The sequence below is a fragment of the Orcinus orca genome, chromosome 13 (assembly GCF_937001465.1).
Source record: "Orcinus orca chromosome 13, mOrcOrc1.1, whole genome shotgun sequence".
NCBI lineage: Eukaryota > Metazoa > Chordata > Mammalia > Artiodactyla > Delphinidae > Orcinus > Orcinus orca.
Genome location: NC_064571.1, coordinates 12,203,370 through 12,221,413, shown reverse-complemented (window position 1 = coordinate 12,221,413; position 18,044 = coordinate 12,203,370). Strand labels below are relative to the sequence as shown.

General features: G+C 51.6%; 1 protein-coding gene across 3 annotated transcripts; it reads right to left on the bottom strand.

Moving 5' to 3' along the window:
* Nucleotides 1–511: 511 nt before the first annotated feature.
* On the bottom strand, nt 512–15,907 carry IL1RN (interleukin 1 receptor antagonist). Of its 3 annotated transcripts, none has more exons than XM_033416346.2 (5): nt 15,712–15,907; nt 6,837–6,888; nt 4,307–4,395; nt 3,079–3,191; nt 512–1,863 (listed from the first exon to the last, which is right to left on the bottom strand). In XM_033416346.2, exons 1-5 carry the CDS (start codon nt 15,722–15,724, stop codon nt 1,648–1,650), a joined length of 483 nt encoding a protein of 160 aa, XP_033272237.1. In that variant the 5' UTR covers nt 15,725–15,907; the 3' UTR covers nt 512–1,647. The 3 variants fall into 3 exon arrangements, with proteins under 3 accessions (XP_033272237.1, XP_012394458.1, XP_004285686.1); XM_012539004.3 differs by lacking the exon at nt 15,712–15,907 and adding an exon at nt 7,028–9,229; XM_004285638.4 differs by lacking the exon at nt 15,712–15,907 and having other exon boundaries at nt 6,837–6,967.
* Between the last annotated feature and the right edge of the window lie 2,137 nt (nt 15,908–18,044).

Here is an 18,044-nt window from a genome sequence, read left to right as displayed (position 1 = left end):
CCGCTTTCAGGCAGGGCGCGTCCTTGCTGTTCTCTGTGTCTCTGCATCCCTCCCCACGACGGTTCCATCTGCCTGTTTTAAACTGTAGGTAACTGGAATCGTGCTCTACGCATGCTTTGGGGATCCTTGAAGCCCACAAGATGTTTGTAAGATTCATTCGTCTTGTGGCTGCAGCCAGCTGTGGTTTATCCATCCTCTTTGCTGTCGAGCGTTACCTTGTATGTACGAACGTACACGGCTTACATGTTCATTCTTCTGGGCTGGGGGGTTGGGTTGTTTCCAGTTGGAGGCTGTTGTGGACGATGGTGCTGCACACCTTCCTGGCAGAGAGCTTTGCTCTCCTGTTATTCGAGGAGAGCGAGGCCCAAGGAGGAAAGGACTCAGAGGAGAGACACCCAGGGCCAGCCCCAGGGTTTGAAAGGCCTGTTGCTCGACATTCCACCCCGCCCCCGTTTTCCAGTTCTCTTTGCCCCAAGCCCGGCAAGGCCATGGACACAGCCAGCAAAGTAGATGAGTTTTCAAGTTTTCAAGGTTTTATTGTAAAACAAAGCTCAGGTCACAGGGAGTAGGAAACTTTCCACTCAACACATACAACACACGTTCACTGAGGGCACCTACTGAGGGCCAGGCCATGTGCTTGGCCCTGCAGAGACCTAAGACGTCGGTGGGGGGGGGGGGTCAAGGTCCCTGCTCTCAGGGGCTCACAGGATGGTGGGGAGACAGACAGAGGCACAACATCTTCCAAACAAGTCTCAGGGTGTCGGAAGTGCTAAAATGGTCAAGGAGCGATTCATTCCTCCCGGGAGGTCCGGAGAAGCCACATTTGTGCTGTGTCTTGGGAGCTGGGGGATTCTGACGGGAGGGCAGGGAAGGGGACAGCACTGCAGGCAGCTGCAGGAGGTCTGCAGTGGACAGGGCGCGCGGGGCCTGGGCCGGGGGGTGGTCTAGACTTATAGGAATGTTCCACAAAGAAAAACACTAGGGGACCAACCTAGTCCACTAATTTTTCATTTTTACAGATCAGGGCATCACAAAAACAAGAAAGACAAAGAGGAAAAGCTATCACCTCCTTTCACCATCATTTCCTAAACAAGGGGATATTTTAATCTTCCACCCCCTTCCAGAAAGGACATCATCTCCAAATAAAGGACTCTCTCTCAAAGCTGGCTTAATGAAAAAAAAAAAAAAAACCAGGAAACGCTTGTTTTCCATTTTGCCACAGAGCCTAAAATTCTTGCCCTTGGAAAAGCACCAGTTTGCAAAGTGAGGAATGGAGCCCCTTGGGGGGAGGTCAGCGAGTGGCCTGCGGGCTCTGGGGCCTGGAAGGGAAGTGAGGGAGGAGCTGGGGCTGGCCAGGGTGCCTGGACTTTACCCTGAAGGTACAGGCGACCCTGAGGGCTTTGATCGGGGCCGTGATCCCATGTACACTTTAGAAAGACCTGGCAGAGGCCTCGTAGAGGCTGGGTAAGTAGAGGAGGCTGTTCCCAGGGCTCTCGTACCTCCTTCCGAGGGCCGCCCCCACCCCCGGCCAAGGCTGCCCCGCTGAGCGCTCACTGCACCATGGCAAGCCCCCGGGTGGGAGGGGGAGGCATCTCTGGAGTCATAGATGTGCTGGGAGTGGGGGGCAAGGGATGCTGAACAGCACCGCTACTGGTCTTGCTGGAAGTAGAACTTGGTGACCTGGACAGCATCTTGAGGCGTATTGGTGAGGCCCACGGGCTGGTCGGTCTCCAGCGCGGTACAGAGGAACCAGCCGGGGCAGGCGGCCGACTCGAAGCTGGTGGTGGGCCCGTTGTCGGAGCGGATGAAGGCGAAGCGCTTGTCCTCCTCCTTGCTGCTGTTCAGGTCAGTGATGTTTACCGGCTGGGGGCCAAGGAAAGAGCAGAGAGGTCCTTGTACCCCAGCCCCCAGGACCTGGCCCCGTGACTGCCCACGGAGAAATGCTGGCCCAAAGACCATGGCAGGACACCCAGCGTCCCGGGTCTTGTGACACAAGGAGGCTGTCCCACGGTTACACCTTGATTCGGGGAAATCTGGTCACTCCAGCCCTCGGCCAATATGTTTGGGGAACACATGGTACCATCAGCAGAGGCCAAGGCCTGTGGAGGCTGGCGGTCTGTTGTGTCTGCACCTCCAAGAGAGGGAGCAGTGGACAAGGTGGGCCGGGTATCGCAGTCCATGCGAGACGTTACCGCATTATCGTGGTCACTCCAGCGCCACACAGAGCAGGCAGCCCCGCTCCAATAAAGTGTCTGTCCACTAGCGGACAGAAGGGACAGTGCCATAGTTACGGCCACTCACAACCTGAGTTGAGATTTTATCCAACAATCCCCTGATACAAAGCCCTCTTTTCCCAGGGCTGAGTAGCCCATTGATTTGCACAGGGGATTTCCCTGGTGCCCTAATGGTTAGGATTCCAGGCTTTCACTGCCATGGCTCGGGTTCAATCCCAGGTCCGGGAACTGAGATCCTGCAAGCCACACGGCATGCTTCACCCCCCACCCCACCGCAAAAATAAGAAATATTGCACGGGAGTACAGGGTCTTGGATGGGATGCCAGCTCATGGGTTTGAGTAGATAAGGGTTGGAAGAGAATGGTCCCAAAGGTTGGCTTTACTGAAAGAGGGCAAGTCCAAGTGGGTTGGGGACCCTTGGGCAAGACAGCAGCATACAGAGATTGAGGTCCCTAAAGGAGCCATGCCTCCTGGTGTCCACACCCTGGTAGTCCCCTCCCTCGTTGAGGCTAGGCTCAGCCACCTGACTGGCTTTGGTTAATGCGACATTAGTGGTATGATACAAGCAAAAGTTTAATAAGCGTTTGCACATTGAGGCTTGTCTTTTTGGAGTAATCCCTCTTGGAAGCCAGCACTCGTGTCCTCTTGAAGGAAGTTCAAGAGGGCAGCTGAACTCAGAGAGACCCCGTGGGAAGAGAGCCTGGAGGACGGACCCCAGCTATAGCACGTGGCACAGAACTGCCCAGCTGATCCCAGTCAACCCACAGAATCATGAGAAAGAACCCATTGTGCTTGTTCTAAGCCACCGAGTTTGAGGTGTTCGTTAATCTGAGACGGTCCTTACCTCCAACCCGAGCTTGATCTCATCACCAGACTTGACACAGGCCAGGCACAGCTTCCCCCCGTGGATTCCCAGGAACATAGCATGGGGCTCGATGGGCACCACGTCTATCTTCTCTGGGGAAGGACAAAGGGGAAGTTCGGGTTGTAAAGAAGAGGAGGCACAGATGACGAAGACACGGCAGGCTGGACTCTCCCTGGGGATTCTTCCAGCCCCTTAAGTAAAACCCCAAGGTCAGAAGGACAGCAAGGGCCCCCCTTCCTGGTCTGCATCCCAACAGAAGATCAAACCAAGCACACTAGCTAGCTACTCCTCAAGGTCCAAGGCACCTAGAATCTGCTCCAGGTGATTTCTAACCTTCCCTCCCTTCCCCAGGACCCCTGTGCTCTAGGTCAACAGGTGCGCTGCCCATGGGCAGGGAAAACAGCACATGAGGTCATGAGCAGGGCGCCGGGGCTTGGTCCACAGAAGCCTGGGTGACTCTGAACCCGCCTCTTCCCCTCGGTGGTCTCCATGCCCTCGTGAGGGAGTGAACATCTCAGCCTCTCTGTGTCCTCATTAGGAGAATTACCAAAAGGACAGGAAAGGTGGGTCTCACACCCTTTAAGAGTGAGACGGGGACAGAGGACAAGGGCATGGGGATAACGCCATCCTACGACGCCAAGCCAGCCAACGGGGACGTGAAAACAGCCTAGAGGGCTGAAAGAATCCCACGTCCCACCATCCAACTGCTCTTCTTTTACTAAAGGGAAAACTGAGGAGCAGAGTGGGTGAAACTTGTTCGAGTTCATCCAGTTTGACATGGATCTGGAACATGACTAAATGTGGTGTCCGTGATTAAGGGACATAACCCAGCCGTGTTGATGGTGTATTACTTTTGGGTGGGAGTGAGAGTCTGATCACACAGGAACATGGGGCTTTCTAGGCACCAGAGGAAGGAAAGGGCTGAGCTTGCCTCCTGGGCCATACCTCCCCCCAGGTGTGGCCCTGGGACCACGGTGCCTGTAGGTGGTACCTCCCAACCAAGACTCCACCCATCTCTGCCTTCTTGAGGCTGTGCTTGTACGTGTCCTTCAGTGGCCAGGCCTCTCCAGCTTCAAACTCGGCCACAAAGAGCCAGCAGCGTTTAGGACATCACACCTAAAGTTCCCACGGTTGGGCCACAAGGCTGCAGACCCCAGGCAATGTGACCAGTGCCCACATCACATTGGCCTTCCTTGCAACCACTCACCTTCCAATTTAGTATTTGGTCCTTGCAAGTATCCAGCAACTAGCTGGTTATTTCTCAGGTAGAAGGTCTTCTGGTTGACATCCCAGATTCTGAAAAGCAGAAGAACCTAGCTGTAGTGGACAGTTTCTATGTGCCCAGCCCCTTCCTGTGTTCCCCAGACTTTGCGGAATCTGCGTCCAACTTTCTGCCTGGGGTGTGGAATTCAGCACACCCGTATCATGGATGTGGAGACTGAGCTCAACCCTGGTTAAAAGAGTGCATATAGGGCTTCCATGGTGGTGCAGTTGTTGAGGGTCCGCCTGCCGATGCAGGGGACACGGGTTCGTGCCCCGGTCTGGGAAGATCCCACATGCCGCGGGGCGGCTGGGCCCGTGAGCCATGGCCGCTGAGCCTGCGCGTCCAGAACCTGTGCTCTGCAGCGGGAGAGGCCACAACAGTGAGAGGCCCTCGTACCGCAAAAAAAAAAAAAAAAAAAAAAAGAGTGGATATATGTATATGTATAACTGATTCACTCTGCTGTACACCTGAAACTAACACAACATTGTAAACCAATTATACTCCAATAAAAATTTAAAAAGTAAAATAAAATAGTCAACAAAAAATAAAATAAGTAACAACTTAAAAATATTTTAAATAAGAAATATATTTTGAATATGAAAAAAACCAAAAGAGGCCCAACCCCCACAGCTGGTGAGCTGTGCGCCTGCATTCTACCCCTCTCTCTCTTTTTTTTTTTTTTTTTTGCGTTACGCGGGCCTCTCACTGTTGTGGCCTCTCCCGTTGCGGAGCACAGGCTCCGGACGCACAGGCTCAGTGGCCATGGCTCACGGGCCCAGCCGCTCCGTGGCATGTGGGATCTTCCCGGACCGGGGCACGAACCCTTGTCCCCTGCATCAGCAGGCGGACTCCCAACCACTGCGCCACCAGGGAAGCTCCTACCCCTTTCTTTACCTTGCTCCTTATGCTCAAGTTCTCAGGGCAGCCACCTTCTACTTCAGCAAAGCAGGCTCTAGGGTAACACCATCAACAGAACTTCGTGGGTGCAGAAATGTTCTGTCTGCACCATCCAATATGGCAGCCACCAGCCACATGCAGCTATTGAGCTCTTGAAACGTAATGCGACCAAGGGTCTGGATTTTTTACTTTCTTCTCTTTTTATGAATTTAAATGTAAATTTTAAGATTCATCCAAGACTAGTGGCCCACACGGCACAGGGTTAGAAGTTTCGAGGGTCAGAGTCCCTTGCAGCTAACTCCCTCCAAGCCTTAGACCGTGGAGGTCTGTCCCCAGAGCCTGTCCTCTATTGGCCAGTGGCCTGTTCTGGGTCTGTCAGGGGCCGCTGTCCCCAGGGACAAGTCAGCTTCCCCTCCAGCTCACCCCATGGCCTGTTTCTGGCTTCCAGTTTTTTCTTCTTGGTGAAGGACCCCTCCGGCTGAGAGCAGGGCTTGCAGCGGTGAGATGCAGTAAACAGAGCCCCAGCCGCGACGCGGACCCTCTACTCCCTGCCGCCCACCAGCCTGACCTTGGACCTGTGCTTCATCTCCTCACCTGTGAAAGGGGGCTAGCAGCACCCACCTCAGCAGGTGGCTGTGACGAGCCCCTGAGCCCAATGAGAGGGGGTCAGGCAAACTGTAAAATTCCTGGCACGAGTGAGCATTTGACCTTTTGTGATTATGCTTAGCTCCTGGATGAGCTGAATCCCATCTGAAGGGATTAAACATCCCTGGAGCATCTCCTAGAGCTCCCAGCCTATGGGAGGAGACAGAGGCAGACCCCTGGGGGAGGGACTTCTCTGGAACACACACAGGCACGCAGAGTCCCGTAGCCTCAGGCAAGAGAAACTCAGAGCTGGAGGGTGAGATCACCCTGACACGTACTGGGACATCCTGGCCCAGAGGCCGCACTCGGACAGTGTTCTGTTTTTATCAGCATCACAGCCTGCTATTTTTACAGCCAGGAATGATGACATCTCACAAAGTCCCTGACCTAATTTTTAATAAGCGTAATCGTTGCCAGGCGCTTTACTTCTCACAAAACATCGTCATGCTGTTATCCGTGCATTTGACCTTCACATCGACCCTGTAATGCAGGCAGGGTTAGCATTAACCCCATGTCACAGATGGGGAAACTGAGTTCCCAGGGGAGCGGGACCCTCTGATATATCAACACAGACAGGCACTGTTAACAGTCAGTCTGGAACTCTGGGCTGTGCCCTGCCCACAGCGCCCCTCTCTGCCTCTTTGCCTAGCATGTTCTGCCGGGCCCAAACCCCAGCATGGCTCCTGGGCACGTGTCTGTCACCAAGTTGCCAGGGTCTCTGGGAGAGTCCGCCAGGCCTCCAGCCAAGCTTCACACATCTGGGATATTTTGAAATACAAGTCCCGAAGACCGCGGATGTGGCAACCTCTTACTTGAATAACGAGCATCCCTTTCCAGCCCAAACCTCATGCAACCTGGCAGCCACAGATGGCTCTCTGTTCTTTCTCCATTTTCTACCCGTCCAGCCCCACCTCCTCTGGGTCGGCCTTACCTGAAGGCTTGCATCTCACAGGGTCTCTTTCCCAGGGGATAGCAGGCTGTCTCTGAATGGAACAGGAAAAGGAGGAGAGAGATTAGGTAACCGTGGTGACACCTGCAGACTTCCATCCTGTGACCACAAGGCAATGGGAGACTGCCATTTCAGACCCAGAGGAGCTGCTTATAAAGAAAATAGTCCCTCACCAAGACCAGGCTGCGGCCACCCTGTCCCACTGTGAGAAACGGAAACGCCCTCACATTTTCAAAACGAGAAACCTTGCTGTTGTCACTTTCAGCCCTGCTGAGTGTCGCAATGGGATGTTGTAACCCATTCCCTCCCCTTTTCCTCTGTGCAATTTCCCCAAAATTGAGATTTTTATTTCCCCTTCACGGAGTTCCTGGGAATAAGAGCACACTGAAAACCAAAGCCCTTCATCTTCCGGACAGGTATCCTGAGACGTTGCAAAAACAGGTTTGAGTAGAAACATCCCCCTTTCCTAAGAAGTCGAGTGGCAGGGCTCCCAGCACCTGTGACAGACTCAGGTCACTTTGTGTTCTTTGAAGGCGGGACAGCCTTGCTGGACTCTGGACCAGGCGCTGGCAAACATTCTGTTAAGGACCAAATAGCAAACATTTTAGAATTTGCGGGGCCGCACGTCATCATTACCCAACTCGGCTCTCGTAGCTGAAAAGCAGCCTTGGACGATCTGTACACCAGCAAGCTAATTTAATTGTGCTCCAATACAACTTTATTTACAAAAAACAGGTGGTGGCTGGATTTGGCCTGAAGTTTGCTGCCTCCTGTTTTAGAGTCAACTTCCTGAGAGGGGCTTTGAAACCAACCCTATTCCTGTTATCGACGTCTTTGAAGTTATGGTCTCGGGAAAATGGGGTGAACTCAGCGTGGGACGGAAATGAATCCAAAAATCTACCTCTAGCACTCGCCGTTTGCCACCTGTGTGACCTGGAACAAGTCACTTATCTGGGTCTCTGCTTCTCTCTCCTCACGCTCAGAATGAGGTTGATTATGTCATTCTCATAGGTACGAGGACGGGAGGACGGAAGGAAGGGAGGAAGGAAGGTTGGTTGGAAGGCAAAAGTTCTGGTTCATAGTGAGCACTAAGAAACATTCACTTCCTTTCTTACTACATTCTAGACAGTTAGGAAAAAAGAAAGTATATTCCTATTAATGGACAGAAAAGAGGTGAAGCGGGTCCTACATGATCTAAATGGTAGGAGAACGTAACGCTAGTGCAGAAGCGCAGACTGTAGCCTTTGAGGACTGGATGGGCACTCAGCATCATTCTACCTCACCCCAGCACTGTTTCTGAAGAAGACCCAGAAAGACCCAGAGAGGGGAGGGCACCTGCCCAAGGTCACACAGCTCTTCCATGGCAAAGGTGTAGCCAGAAATCCAGGTCTCCTGACTCCCACCCAGGGGTCTCCTATTACAGCAGGAGTCTGACTTTATTTTCAACCAACCAATCAGAGGCTGTGTCCAAATGAGGGTAAAATCTGTCAGAGAGGTAGGGTCCACTGCACATTTGAAAGTTACTAAGAGAGTGGATCTTAAAAGTTCTCATCACAAGCAAAAAATATAATTGTATAACTATGTTGTACATCCGAAACTCACGTAATGTAATATGTCAATTATACCTCGATAAAAAATTGTTTTAAAGAGGAAGTTTGCGAATGAATTTCTCAGATCGTTAATGAGCTCCTCTTCCAGAGCAAGTGAAACATTTCTGCAAAAATTGTCACCTCCCTGGGTAGGACAAAACGGCACGTAGGCACATCTCCTGCTCTGTTCTCACAAGCTGTGCGACGTTGAGGGCTCCTACTCACCTTTGAAACACATGTAAGAAATAATGTCTACCTTCGAGGGCTGTGTTGGGGGGTTGATTGTTTTTGTTTGTTTTGGGGGGGCTGGCTAAAGGAGGCGATGTGTATGAACCTGCTTGGTTATTTGTCACTTCCAGTATTTGCTGAATTGGGGTTTATCATTTCTGGAACACTTATGAATCATCGGGTGCATACCTTGGTCATCACACCTGCTGTAAGGGAACAAGGCAGCTTGCCACCTCCCAGGATAAGTTCTCTCCTACTTGTCTTTCTTAGGCTACTTATGAAGTACTCCTCGACTGTTAAACCAGCATCACTCAAAAATTGTCCTTAAAGGGAATTCCTTGTCAGTCCAGTGGTTAGGGCTCTGTGCTTCCACTCCAGGGGGCGCGGGTTCGATCCCTGGTCAGGAAACTAAGATCCCGTATGCCATGCGGCACGGCAAAAAAAAAAAAAAAAAAAAAAAAAATTATCCTTACATACTGAAGAAAAGCAGTGACTTGCCACAGTGAGACCAAGGGGTCAAGGTCCTGCCCACACTGCGGTGCCTGGGTAAATGTTCCTCTGTTCCCAGCCCAAATTCTAAGAGACAGGTTTCTCCCTGAGAGCAGAGGCCCTGGGTTCCCCCCCACCCAACCCCATCTCCTAGATCTGTATCTTTTTCCTTCTGTGGCCTGACGAGTCTTTCTGGACATGGGGGCGGGAGTCCCTGGGGCCAGGCCGACTTCGGGCTGCATTCTCCTGTGTCAGTTATGAGCTGGGCCACTCAGACAACACGCCGGAACTCTCCAAGTCTCAGTTTCGTTATCCATTAGATGGGGCTAATATTAGAAGGAAGGCTTGTCACGGGTTGCTTTGAGGATGGAGACATTTTGCACACGATGTATTTAGCCCCGTCCTTGGCACGTAGGAACTACTTAAACAATAGGGAGGTATGATGCCTGATTCATCACCCCAGGTAGAGTGGGAGGGGACAGTCACAATGCCCTGATCCCCGTCAACATGCCCAACAAGCCTGCTTGACTCCAGAGGGGAGGGATTCACTCCTGTGGCGGGGTGAGGGGGAAACGAGAGTGGGCAGGGGAGGAAGTAAGTGGGGAGGAGAATCTCCTCCCTTTCCTCACGCTTCTGGCCACAATTCCACTCTTTGCTCTGTCCCATCAAATCAGTCAGTGTCCCTGTGATGTCTGCCCACCCACGGGACATCTCTAACTAAACGTATTCTCCCTTCTAGTGCTCACTCGTCACTCTGCTTCCCGAATTAAGCTTAATGACCACGCCACGGAGTGAACTCTGCTTCCCAGTCAGCACCCTGTGCTTTCCCCGGGCACGAGGCATCACAGCTATACTGGTACCTGCTACGTGCCGAGCCCTGCCCTGCTAGACACCGGTGACAGCAGAAATGACTAAGGCCCACTTGAAGGGAAACAGGACAGCCAGGCTAAGTCCGGGTCCTAGGAGCGACACGAGACAGGCTCCATGGAGACCACGTGGGTGAACCTTCATTGTTGTTGCCAGTAAAGTGTTCAGTGCAGTCTGCCCACATAGGAAGTGTTCAATACATGCGAGCTCTTTCTCAATTTCAGTTAATGGCATCTTTCAGTTCTAGGATTTCCATGTGCTTCCTTTTTTGTAGAGTTTCTAGTTCTCTGCCAAAGTTGCAATCTTGTCCTTTACACCCTTGATCCTATTCTTCATTCAGGGTTCTTACAAAGGCTGCCCCTGTTGACTCCATTATTTGAATCCCCACTGCGTCTCCTTCTCCTGTCTGGTTTTCTCTGGTACACACGTTGTCTTGCGTATGCCTGACTACTTGTTATTAACTGCTGGACACTGTGTAGCAAAAACTGTAGGGATGATCTGAGGCCCTGGAGGATGTTGTATGTACCCAGAGAAAATTCACTTTTGCTTTCTCTGGGCACTGAGGCCAGGAGCACGGCAGCCCCAGGTGACTTCACCCAAACAGGGCTTGAGATGAGTCAGAAATGAGCTTTGGGAAATCCATTTCTGTTCACTTCTCATGCTCCAGAGTCCATTTCTGTTCACTTCTTCATTTCCATTCACTTTTCACGCTCCAGGGTCCCAGCCCAAACTTGGGTTGTCGTGGGCGGGGGGCCTTCCTACTCAGTGGGAGATAAAATATAAACTGCATCTTCCCCTGCCCCCGAGTCCCATGAGTCTGCCCAAAGACGTGATTGACAAGTTGAGCAGGAACCAGGGAAGGAGGGGCCCTTAGTTCCACTTCAAGGAGCAGTGTCACAGAGGGTGACACTGTCATATTTGTTTTATTAAGACCATCCTGGGAACAGTGGCCAGATGGATTAGACTTGGAAGAAGTTTTGGGGTGATTGAACCTGAAAGCAGGGCAGTGGTGTAACCCTGATCTTGGCAGTGGAGGTTGACAGCGGGATCTCCAAAAGGAGTTCTGACTTGTAGCATTTGCCAATTTCTCTGGTGCAGATATGCCCACCACGGATGATTTCAAGCCACCCACATCACTGAGTGTGAAGTTGGGAAGAGACGGGCTCTTCCTGGCTCCAGCACCCTGAGGGGACAGGGAGATTTGAGCGCTCTTTCGTCTTTCTAGACAGAAATTGTCCCCACTTTTCCCCAACTCCAAATTTCCTCCTCCTCAGCCCAAATGGTTCACCCCACAGGTCCCATCCCCCTCCCGGGAAACAATCCCTACCAATAAATCCCATTTATCAGGAAACATCGATGAATCTTGGTGCATTTCCAGCTGTGCCTCCTGGAGCTGCATTTGTCGTCATCCAAGTGTCCTTGGGAAACACTTAAGCAACAGGCTTGGGTGGACAGGTGTGTACCTTACATTGTAATGGCTAAATCCCATATTCAGAATCTTCAGCCAGTTCTTGAATGCCTGAGTGTTACAGCACATACCACACAATACAGGCAGTGCTATTGTCCAAACGTTGTAAATTTTTACTAAGATAATGGCACAAAGGCTCCCGTTACTCTCTCCAAGAGATGAGTAAATATATTAATACAAAGAGGAGGAAAAAGTGTGATCAATACGAGCCCCTGTAGTATAATCTGCTGTCTTCCCTTTGTCGATCTCCAGCTACCCTGCCCTTCCAGGCAGCAAGTCAATTTTAACCAAATCCGTTAGTTTATAAGCTCCCGATAGCAGCAGGTCAGGCTTGGAGACAGGTGTTCTCCTGGGCGTCTCTGCCCACCAAGCTGCAGCCATCGGAATGCCCGAGTTGCCTGTCCTGCCTGGTAAACGTCAGGAGACTGTGTATGAAGCCGACTGTGATTGATTGCTGCTTTACAAGACGCTTGCTCTCCTCCCAGATACAAATGGTAAACTCACCGTGAATCCTTTCTGAGGTTCAGAGTTTTCCAAGATGATCTTTGTTCCAGCAGTTTCTGGCTTTGATAGGGATCTGTGCTGAAAGCCATTATTTTACCTACTTATCTTATGTTTTTCCAAGGTACGTGTTTACTCTTGCCTTCTGGGCTTTGATGACTGATTCGCTTTGTAAGGTAGCTTCTCCGCAGGCAGGAGGAGAAGGGGAAGGACAGGAACTTGGGGGAGGGGACTACCCTGTTTCTTGCCTGCAGTATTTCGGCCTCTGTGTCGTACGCTTTCATACAGATCTTATCTAGTCCTCATATAGCTGTGCAAGGCAGGTATATGTCCCCCCAGTCTCAAGACGGGGATATACTTACACTCACTTTGTAGAATAAGAAATCGAGGCTCAGGAAGATTAAATCACTTGCCCCAGATCCTGGCTGAGCCAGGATTTGAAGCCAGTTCTTCCTACACTGCAGTCCTGCCAGAGAGGCAGGTGACATTTTTTCTTCTCTGCTTGATAGCACAGGAACAAGAATTGTATTTGTTCTTATGCTGTTCCTTTGGGTTTGAACTCACATCTTATAGAGCAATGATTTATTCTATAACTGTTTGGAAATTTTAGGAGGTATTTTGCTAGGAAAGAAAAGATGATTCTAAGACCTTACATAGGTTAAAAAGGAACCTCTTTACCTTGTTATGGACTAGGGTGGCCAATTGCCCTAGTTTTTCCAGGATTTTCTTGGTTTTAATACTGAAAGCCCTGCATCATAGGAAACCCCTCAGTCCCTGGAAAACAGATGATTGCCTTATCATACAAACCCTTAGAAGGTACTGGCACCATCTCATGGCTAGTGCTGCAAATTGCAGGCACAATTAACTATCAATCATTGTACCTTGCCAATTAGCCCAGTAGCAGAGATGTTGTCCATTTTATTAGATGAATAGACATATAGGCAAAGCACACCAGAGGACCCCAAAGCCTTAGTAAGTCTTCCACTCAAGGACAGACACTATAGCAGATATAATATTGATCAATCACTCTCATTCTAATCAAGTTAATTTTTAATTAAGTCATTCATATTTAATTTCCCCCAACTATGTAATCAAGATATGGTCAACATTCAGTAGCTTAAAACTGTTTTCAAACTTAGGTCGTGGGCTTCCCTGGTGGCGCAGTGGTTGAGAGTCCACCTGCCTATTCAGGGGACACAGGTTCGTGCCCCAGTCTGGGAGGATCCCACATGCCACGGAGCGGCTGGGCCCGTGAACCATGGCCACTGAGCCTGCGCGTCCGGAGCCTGTGCTCCGCAACGGAAGAGGCCACAACAGTGAGAGGCCCACGTACCACACACACACACACACAAAAAAACTTAGGTTGTAGAAAGGATTTACCTTTTCATTGTCACTTCTTCACCTCCTCCCCCTCCTTCACACACATTAGCTATAAAGTCAGCAGTGTAGAGAGGAAACAGAGGTCCAGTGAGGTAAATGGCTTGTCCAGGATAATGCAGAATACACACAGGGTGCTTCCATCTTCATCCTGTCTCTGTCCTCACTTTCCCGGCTCTTCTGTCAAACCATGAATCTCACTGAGTTCTCTCTTCTCAGATCCCCGTTCTCTGGTTGGCGTCAGTGGTACCACCCACGTTCCTGACATTAGATGGAGAATGTGGTTCCTCCTCCCAGGAGACATGGTGTCTTCACTGGACTTACATGCAATTGTCTCCTGAATTCAATCCAGTTCAAGTTATACACTTTATTTAGCACCTACTATGTGCCAGCTTAAAATATTTTGGAATGAACCTTTTATAAGTATAGTGATTCCTTCACAGCATATCACTGTCTGCTTCTGAGAGTTACATCTTCCCTTACACATTTGAAAACTACAGAAGACCATGGGTTAACAGTTTAATGCACCCCACTGGAGACTGTTAACACCCGCTGGGGGAAGGGTGAAGGTTTGCTGCTCCTGGAATCACTGCTGTGGTTTACAATGCACTTCTCGCTTCCTGATCTCATTTGGTCTCCATACCCCTAGAGCATATCCAGTGGTTTGGAGACAGACTGTCTGTTATCAAGCCCAGCTCCTCCGCTTATACTGGCTGTCTGGCCTTTGGCAAATTATTTAACCTTCTATGCCCCAGTTTCCTCTTCTGAAAATGTGAACCATAATAGTCCTTCCTCATATGGTTATTGTGAGAATTAAATGAAGTAAACCAGGTAAATAGTTCAGCAGAATGCCCAGCTTGTAGTAAGCACTGTGGAAGTATTAGTTATTACTGTGTCCTTGAAACCCCGAGTTTGCCAGCCTCCTCTCAGCATTGAGGAAAGTGAGACCCAGGTGGGAGTAATAATTTACCCATTAGAGGCCAACTTAGAATTAAAAACTGGACCTTCAGACCACCAACCTTAAGATCTTTTCTCTGCCTCTCATGTATCTTACTTAACCAGAGGTTGCAAGCCAGTAGCTCATAGATTAAATATTTTATTTTCTCACTTTATTGTTTTATTTAATCAGAATGCTACACATCACAAAATCAGAATATCTGATTCTTTTTGAAAAATGAGAAGTTTGGGGACTTCCCTGGTGGTCCAGTGGTTAAGACTCTGCGCTTCCACTGCAGGGGGCGCAGGTCCCATCTCTGGTTGGGGAACTAAGATCCCACATGCCACATGGTGCGGGAAAAAAAAAAGAAGAAAAATGAGAAATTCTGGTCACTTGGGCCTGCATTCTCATGGAAAAACCCACCTGTGGAACTGACTAGTGACAACCCCTAATTCTCCACCGTCCCTACCCTTCCCTATTACCCCTCAGATCTATGGTTGAGGACCAGGTTCTATTAGTATTTCTCATTTAGCTTACACTGTTCTTTCTCTCTCTCTTTTTTTTTTTTTTTTTTTTTTGTGGTACACGGGCCTCTCACTGTTGTGGCCTCTCCTGTTGTGGAGCACAGGCTCCGGACGCGCAGGCTCAGCGGCCATGGCTCCCGGGTCCAGCCGCTCCGCGGCACATGGGATCTTCCCGGGCCGGGGCACGAACCCGTGTCCCCTGCATCGGCAGGCGGACTCTCAACCACTGCGCCACCAGGGAAGCCCTCCCTGAATTCTTGAATCTTGAAAGAGACCTGCTCCCAACAGCAAATAACTGACTTGGAAAGATGGAGGTTTTTTTTTTTTTTTTTTTTTTTGCGGTACGCGGGCCTCTCACTGTTGTGGCCTCTCCCAGTGCGGAGCACAGGCTCCGGACGCGCAGGCTCAGCAGCCATGGCTCACGGGAGCAGCCGCTCCACGGCATGTGGGATCTTCCCGGACCGGGGCACGAACCCGTGTCCCCTGCATCGGCAGGCGGACTCCCAACCACTGCGCCACCAGGGAAGCCCTTTCTCTCTTTTTACAGAAACAGTTCTGCAATTTTCCACATCTCTATCAACAGTGGGAAATGCCCAAGTGACTCCAAGGGCTTCCAGATTTTTTGCACAGCAGGCATGCTTCCTCAGTTCACCTGCTCACCCAGCACGCACGGGGCTCTCAGCCCCTGCCTCAGAGCGTCTGCGTGGTCTCTCCATGGAGGCTGTTGTCTGTACAGTGGCCAGGTCTCCCAGACAAGCCTGGAGCTCCACGCCCTTGACATTCCCCTTGAAGCTCACTCTTCAGAGTCTGAGAGCATTTAGCAAATACTTTTCAGTCCCATGTTTCAGATGGAAAAATAGGAGTGGAAGGAGCTTACCATGGGTTTCCATGGGGAGGGCCTGGTAGAAGACGAGGTGTTCCAAGGTCTTCCAGCCTCTGGCTCCAGACTGAGCGCTGGCACAGGAAGGAAGAGCAGCCAGGCACTACCTGTGCCACCAACGCCTCCCAGGGCAGAGCTGCTCCCTCCTTCTTGATTCCCTGAAAAGGATGAGAGGAGAAGCCCCAGCCTGCCTTCCCATATACCCACGCAGGGCTGGCCACCGCAAGGAGGTGGGCAAGCCCAGCTTCCGGAAAGGTGACTCAGGCGAACAGAAGTCAAACTGGTTCTTACCTGCATAAAACTGGAGGTCACGTGGGAGGGGTTGAGCAGGCTTAGTGGGGCTGGACCTTCGTGCCCACCCAAACCCAACGACCGTCAGCTGGCGCCTGCGTACACGCCTTCACCCAGACAACGTGGGTGGACTTAACCCTGTGTGCCAGGTTCTTTTCTGGGCCTCGGGGGAAAGCCACAGAAGCCCCCTGGTGTTCTAAGGGGAAGGCAGACGAGAAACAAACGAACTAACTTCACATGGCAGGAAGTGCCAGAGGGGAAAGAAGAAACGTGAGGTTTTCAAGGGACGTGGGGTGGGTGCGATTTTAGGGAAAGTGGCCAGGGGAAGTCTCTCTGAGGTGATATTTGAGCTGAGACCTGAATGATTAAGAAAGGGGAGGAGTGTTCCAGGTGGAAGAACAGCAAGCACAAAGGCCCTTGGGTGGGATCATCATGGTTGGATTGTGGCCCATGTGGTTGGGGCTTGGCTTGGGGAGCAGAGGGTATGCGTCCCCTCCTCCAGTTACCCTCAGGCCCCGTGCCCAACCCTGGCATGATGCTGTCTTCGAGGTCAGATACTCTCTCCCCACCTTCTCTGAAAGATTCTGTGTTCTCAACCCTCTCTTCCTCTTTGCCATTCAGAACTGACCTGCTCGTTAGCTTCATGCCCTGGACCCTGCCAGCAGGGAGCAGACAACTCAGGAATCTTTAAAACCACCCAGGTCGATGCATGGGAACAGTGGCAGGGTCTTCCCGCCAGGCTCCAAGTCCCGGGTCTCATCCCCAGGTCTGCAGCTGCATGACTCTGGATGCGTCCCTTTCGTTCTCCAGGCCCTCATTCTGATAACTGCAGAGGGAGCAATCACTTCCTGCCCTGCCATAGCGGAGGGGCTGGCTAGAAGAAGGAATGATGGGCAGACTCTAGAATGCTTTATAAGTTGTGCGCATTGAAGCAGGGCCTTGCTGTAGGCAATGCCGCAGGGCGCAGGTGACGGGGAGGCCAGCCTAGTGGCTGCCTCCACCCTGATCCTGCCACCTTCGAGCCTCTGTCAGGGAAGGACAGGCCAGTCGCTTGACGAAGTGTCCATCATTCAGGACCCTCTCCAGAGGGGTCTGGGAGGAGCAGTTCACTGTCCCCTCACACAGTCTCTGCAGCCCAGGCTCATTCCTTGACTCAGCCCATGGGGTCTGAAGCCAGGTCGGGAGGTGCAGGGTGCTGGAGCGGGGCAGGGCCCCATCCTGGTGCCCTAACCGCAGGGACTTCCCAGGAAGGGCCTCACTTCCTGCTCTCTGCAGCCCGGCCTCACCACCTAGAATGCCAGGGCCTCTGAGCTGGGGCTGGGAATTTTTGAAGCAGCTTTTGTAGAGAAATGTTTTCTTGCTAAAGAATCAGGAACTCAATTTTGTAAACCTGGAAAGTTGGGCCTTGGGGCAGCCTGGAGTGGTGCGTGCCTGTTATTACATCAGGAGGGCCGCTCTGGGAGACGGGCTCTGGTGCCTGGAGGTTCAGATCCCTGGCCTCATGAACTATATCTGTGGGATTCTGGGAACATCTGGAAAATGAGAGTAAGACTGTGGCCCCCCCTTGTAGAGGGGTTGGGAGGACTGAGCTAATAAACGTGCTCAGGACACAGGAAGCATCATTTAAGTATGAGCTATAGTCTCACAGGCTATGGGTCTAATGTCTCCCCTGGGGAACCAGGGGCCTGGCGGGGCCCGGGGTCAGTAAGGAGATGGTAAACTGGGCTACCGATCAGGGCCTGGGGGTGGCATGTGGATCAGAGCAGAGGCTGGTGCTTCCCTGACATGGGGCACACCCAGGGTGGGAGGACCACTTGTGAGCACCTCTAACCCCCCAGGGCCCGGCCCAACTGCAGAACTCTCCTCTCCTGCCGACACTCCTGCAAATCTGCAAAGCTCTGAGGGATCAGAGCCTGGCCTTGAGCACCCGGAGCCCCTTGGTAGCCTGGAGCCGAATGTCCCAGAGGTGGGAGACTGGCAGCTGCGGGGAGAGCTGGCATTTGGGAATTTGGGGATTCCTGGTGACTGGCGCCCCTTGG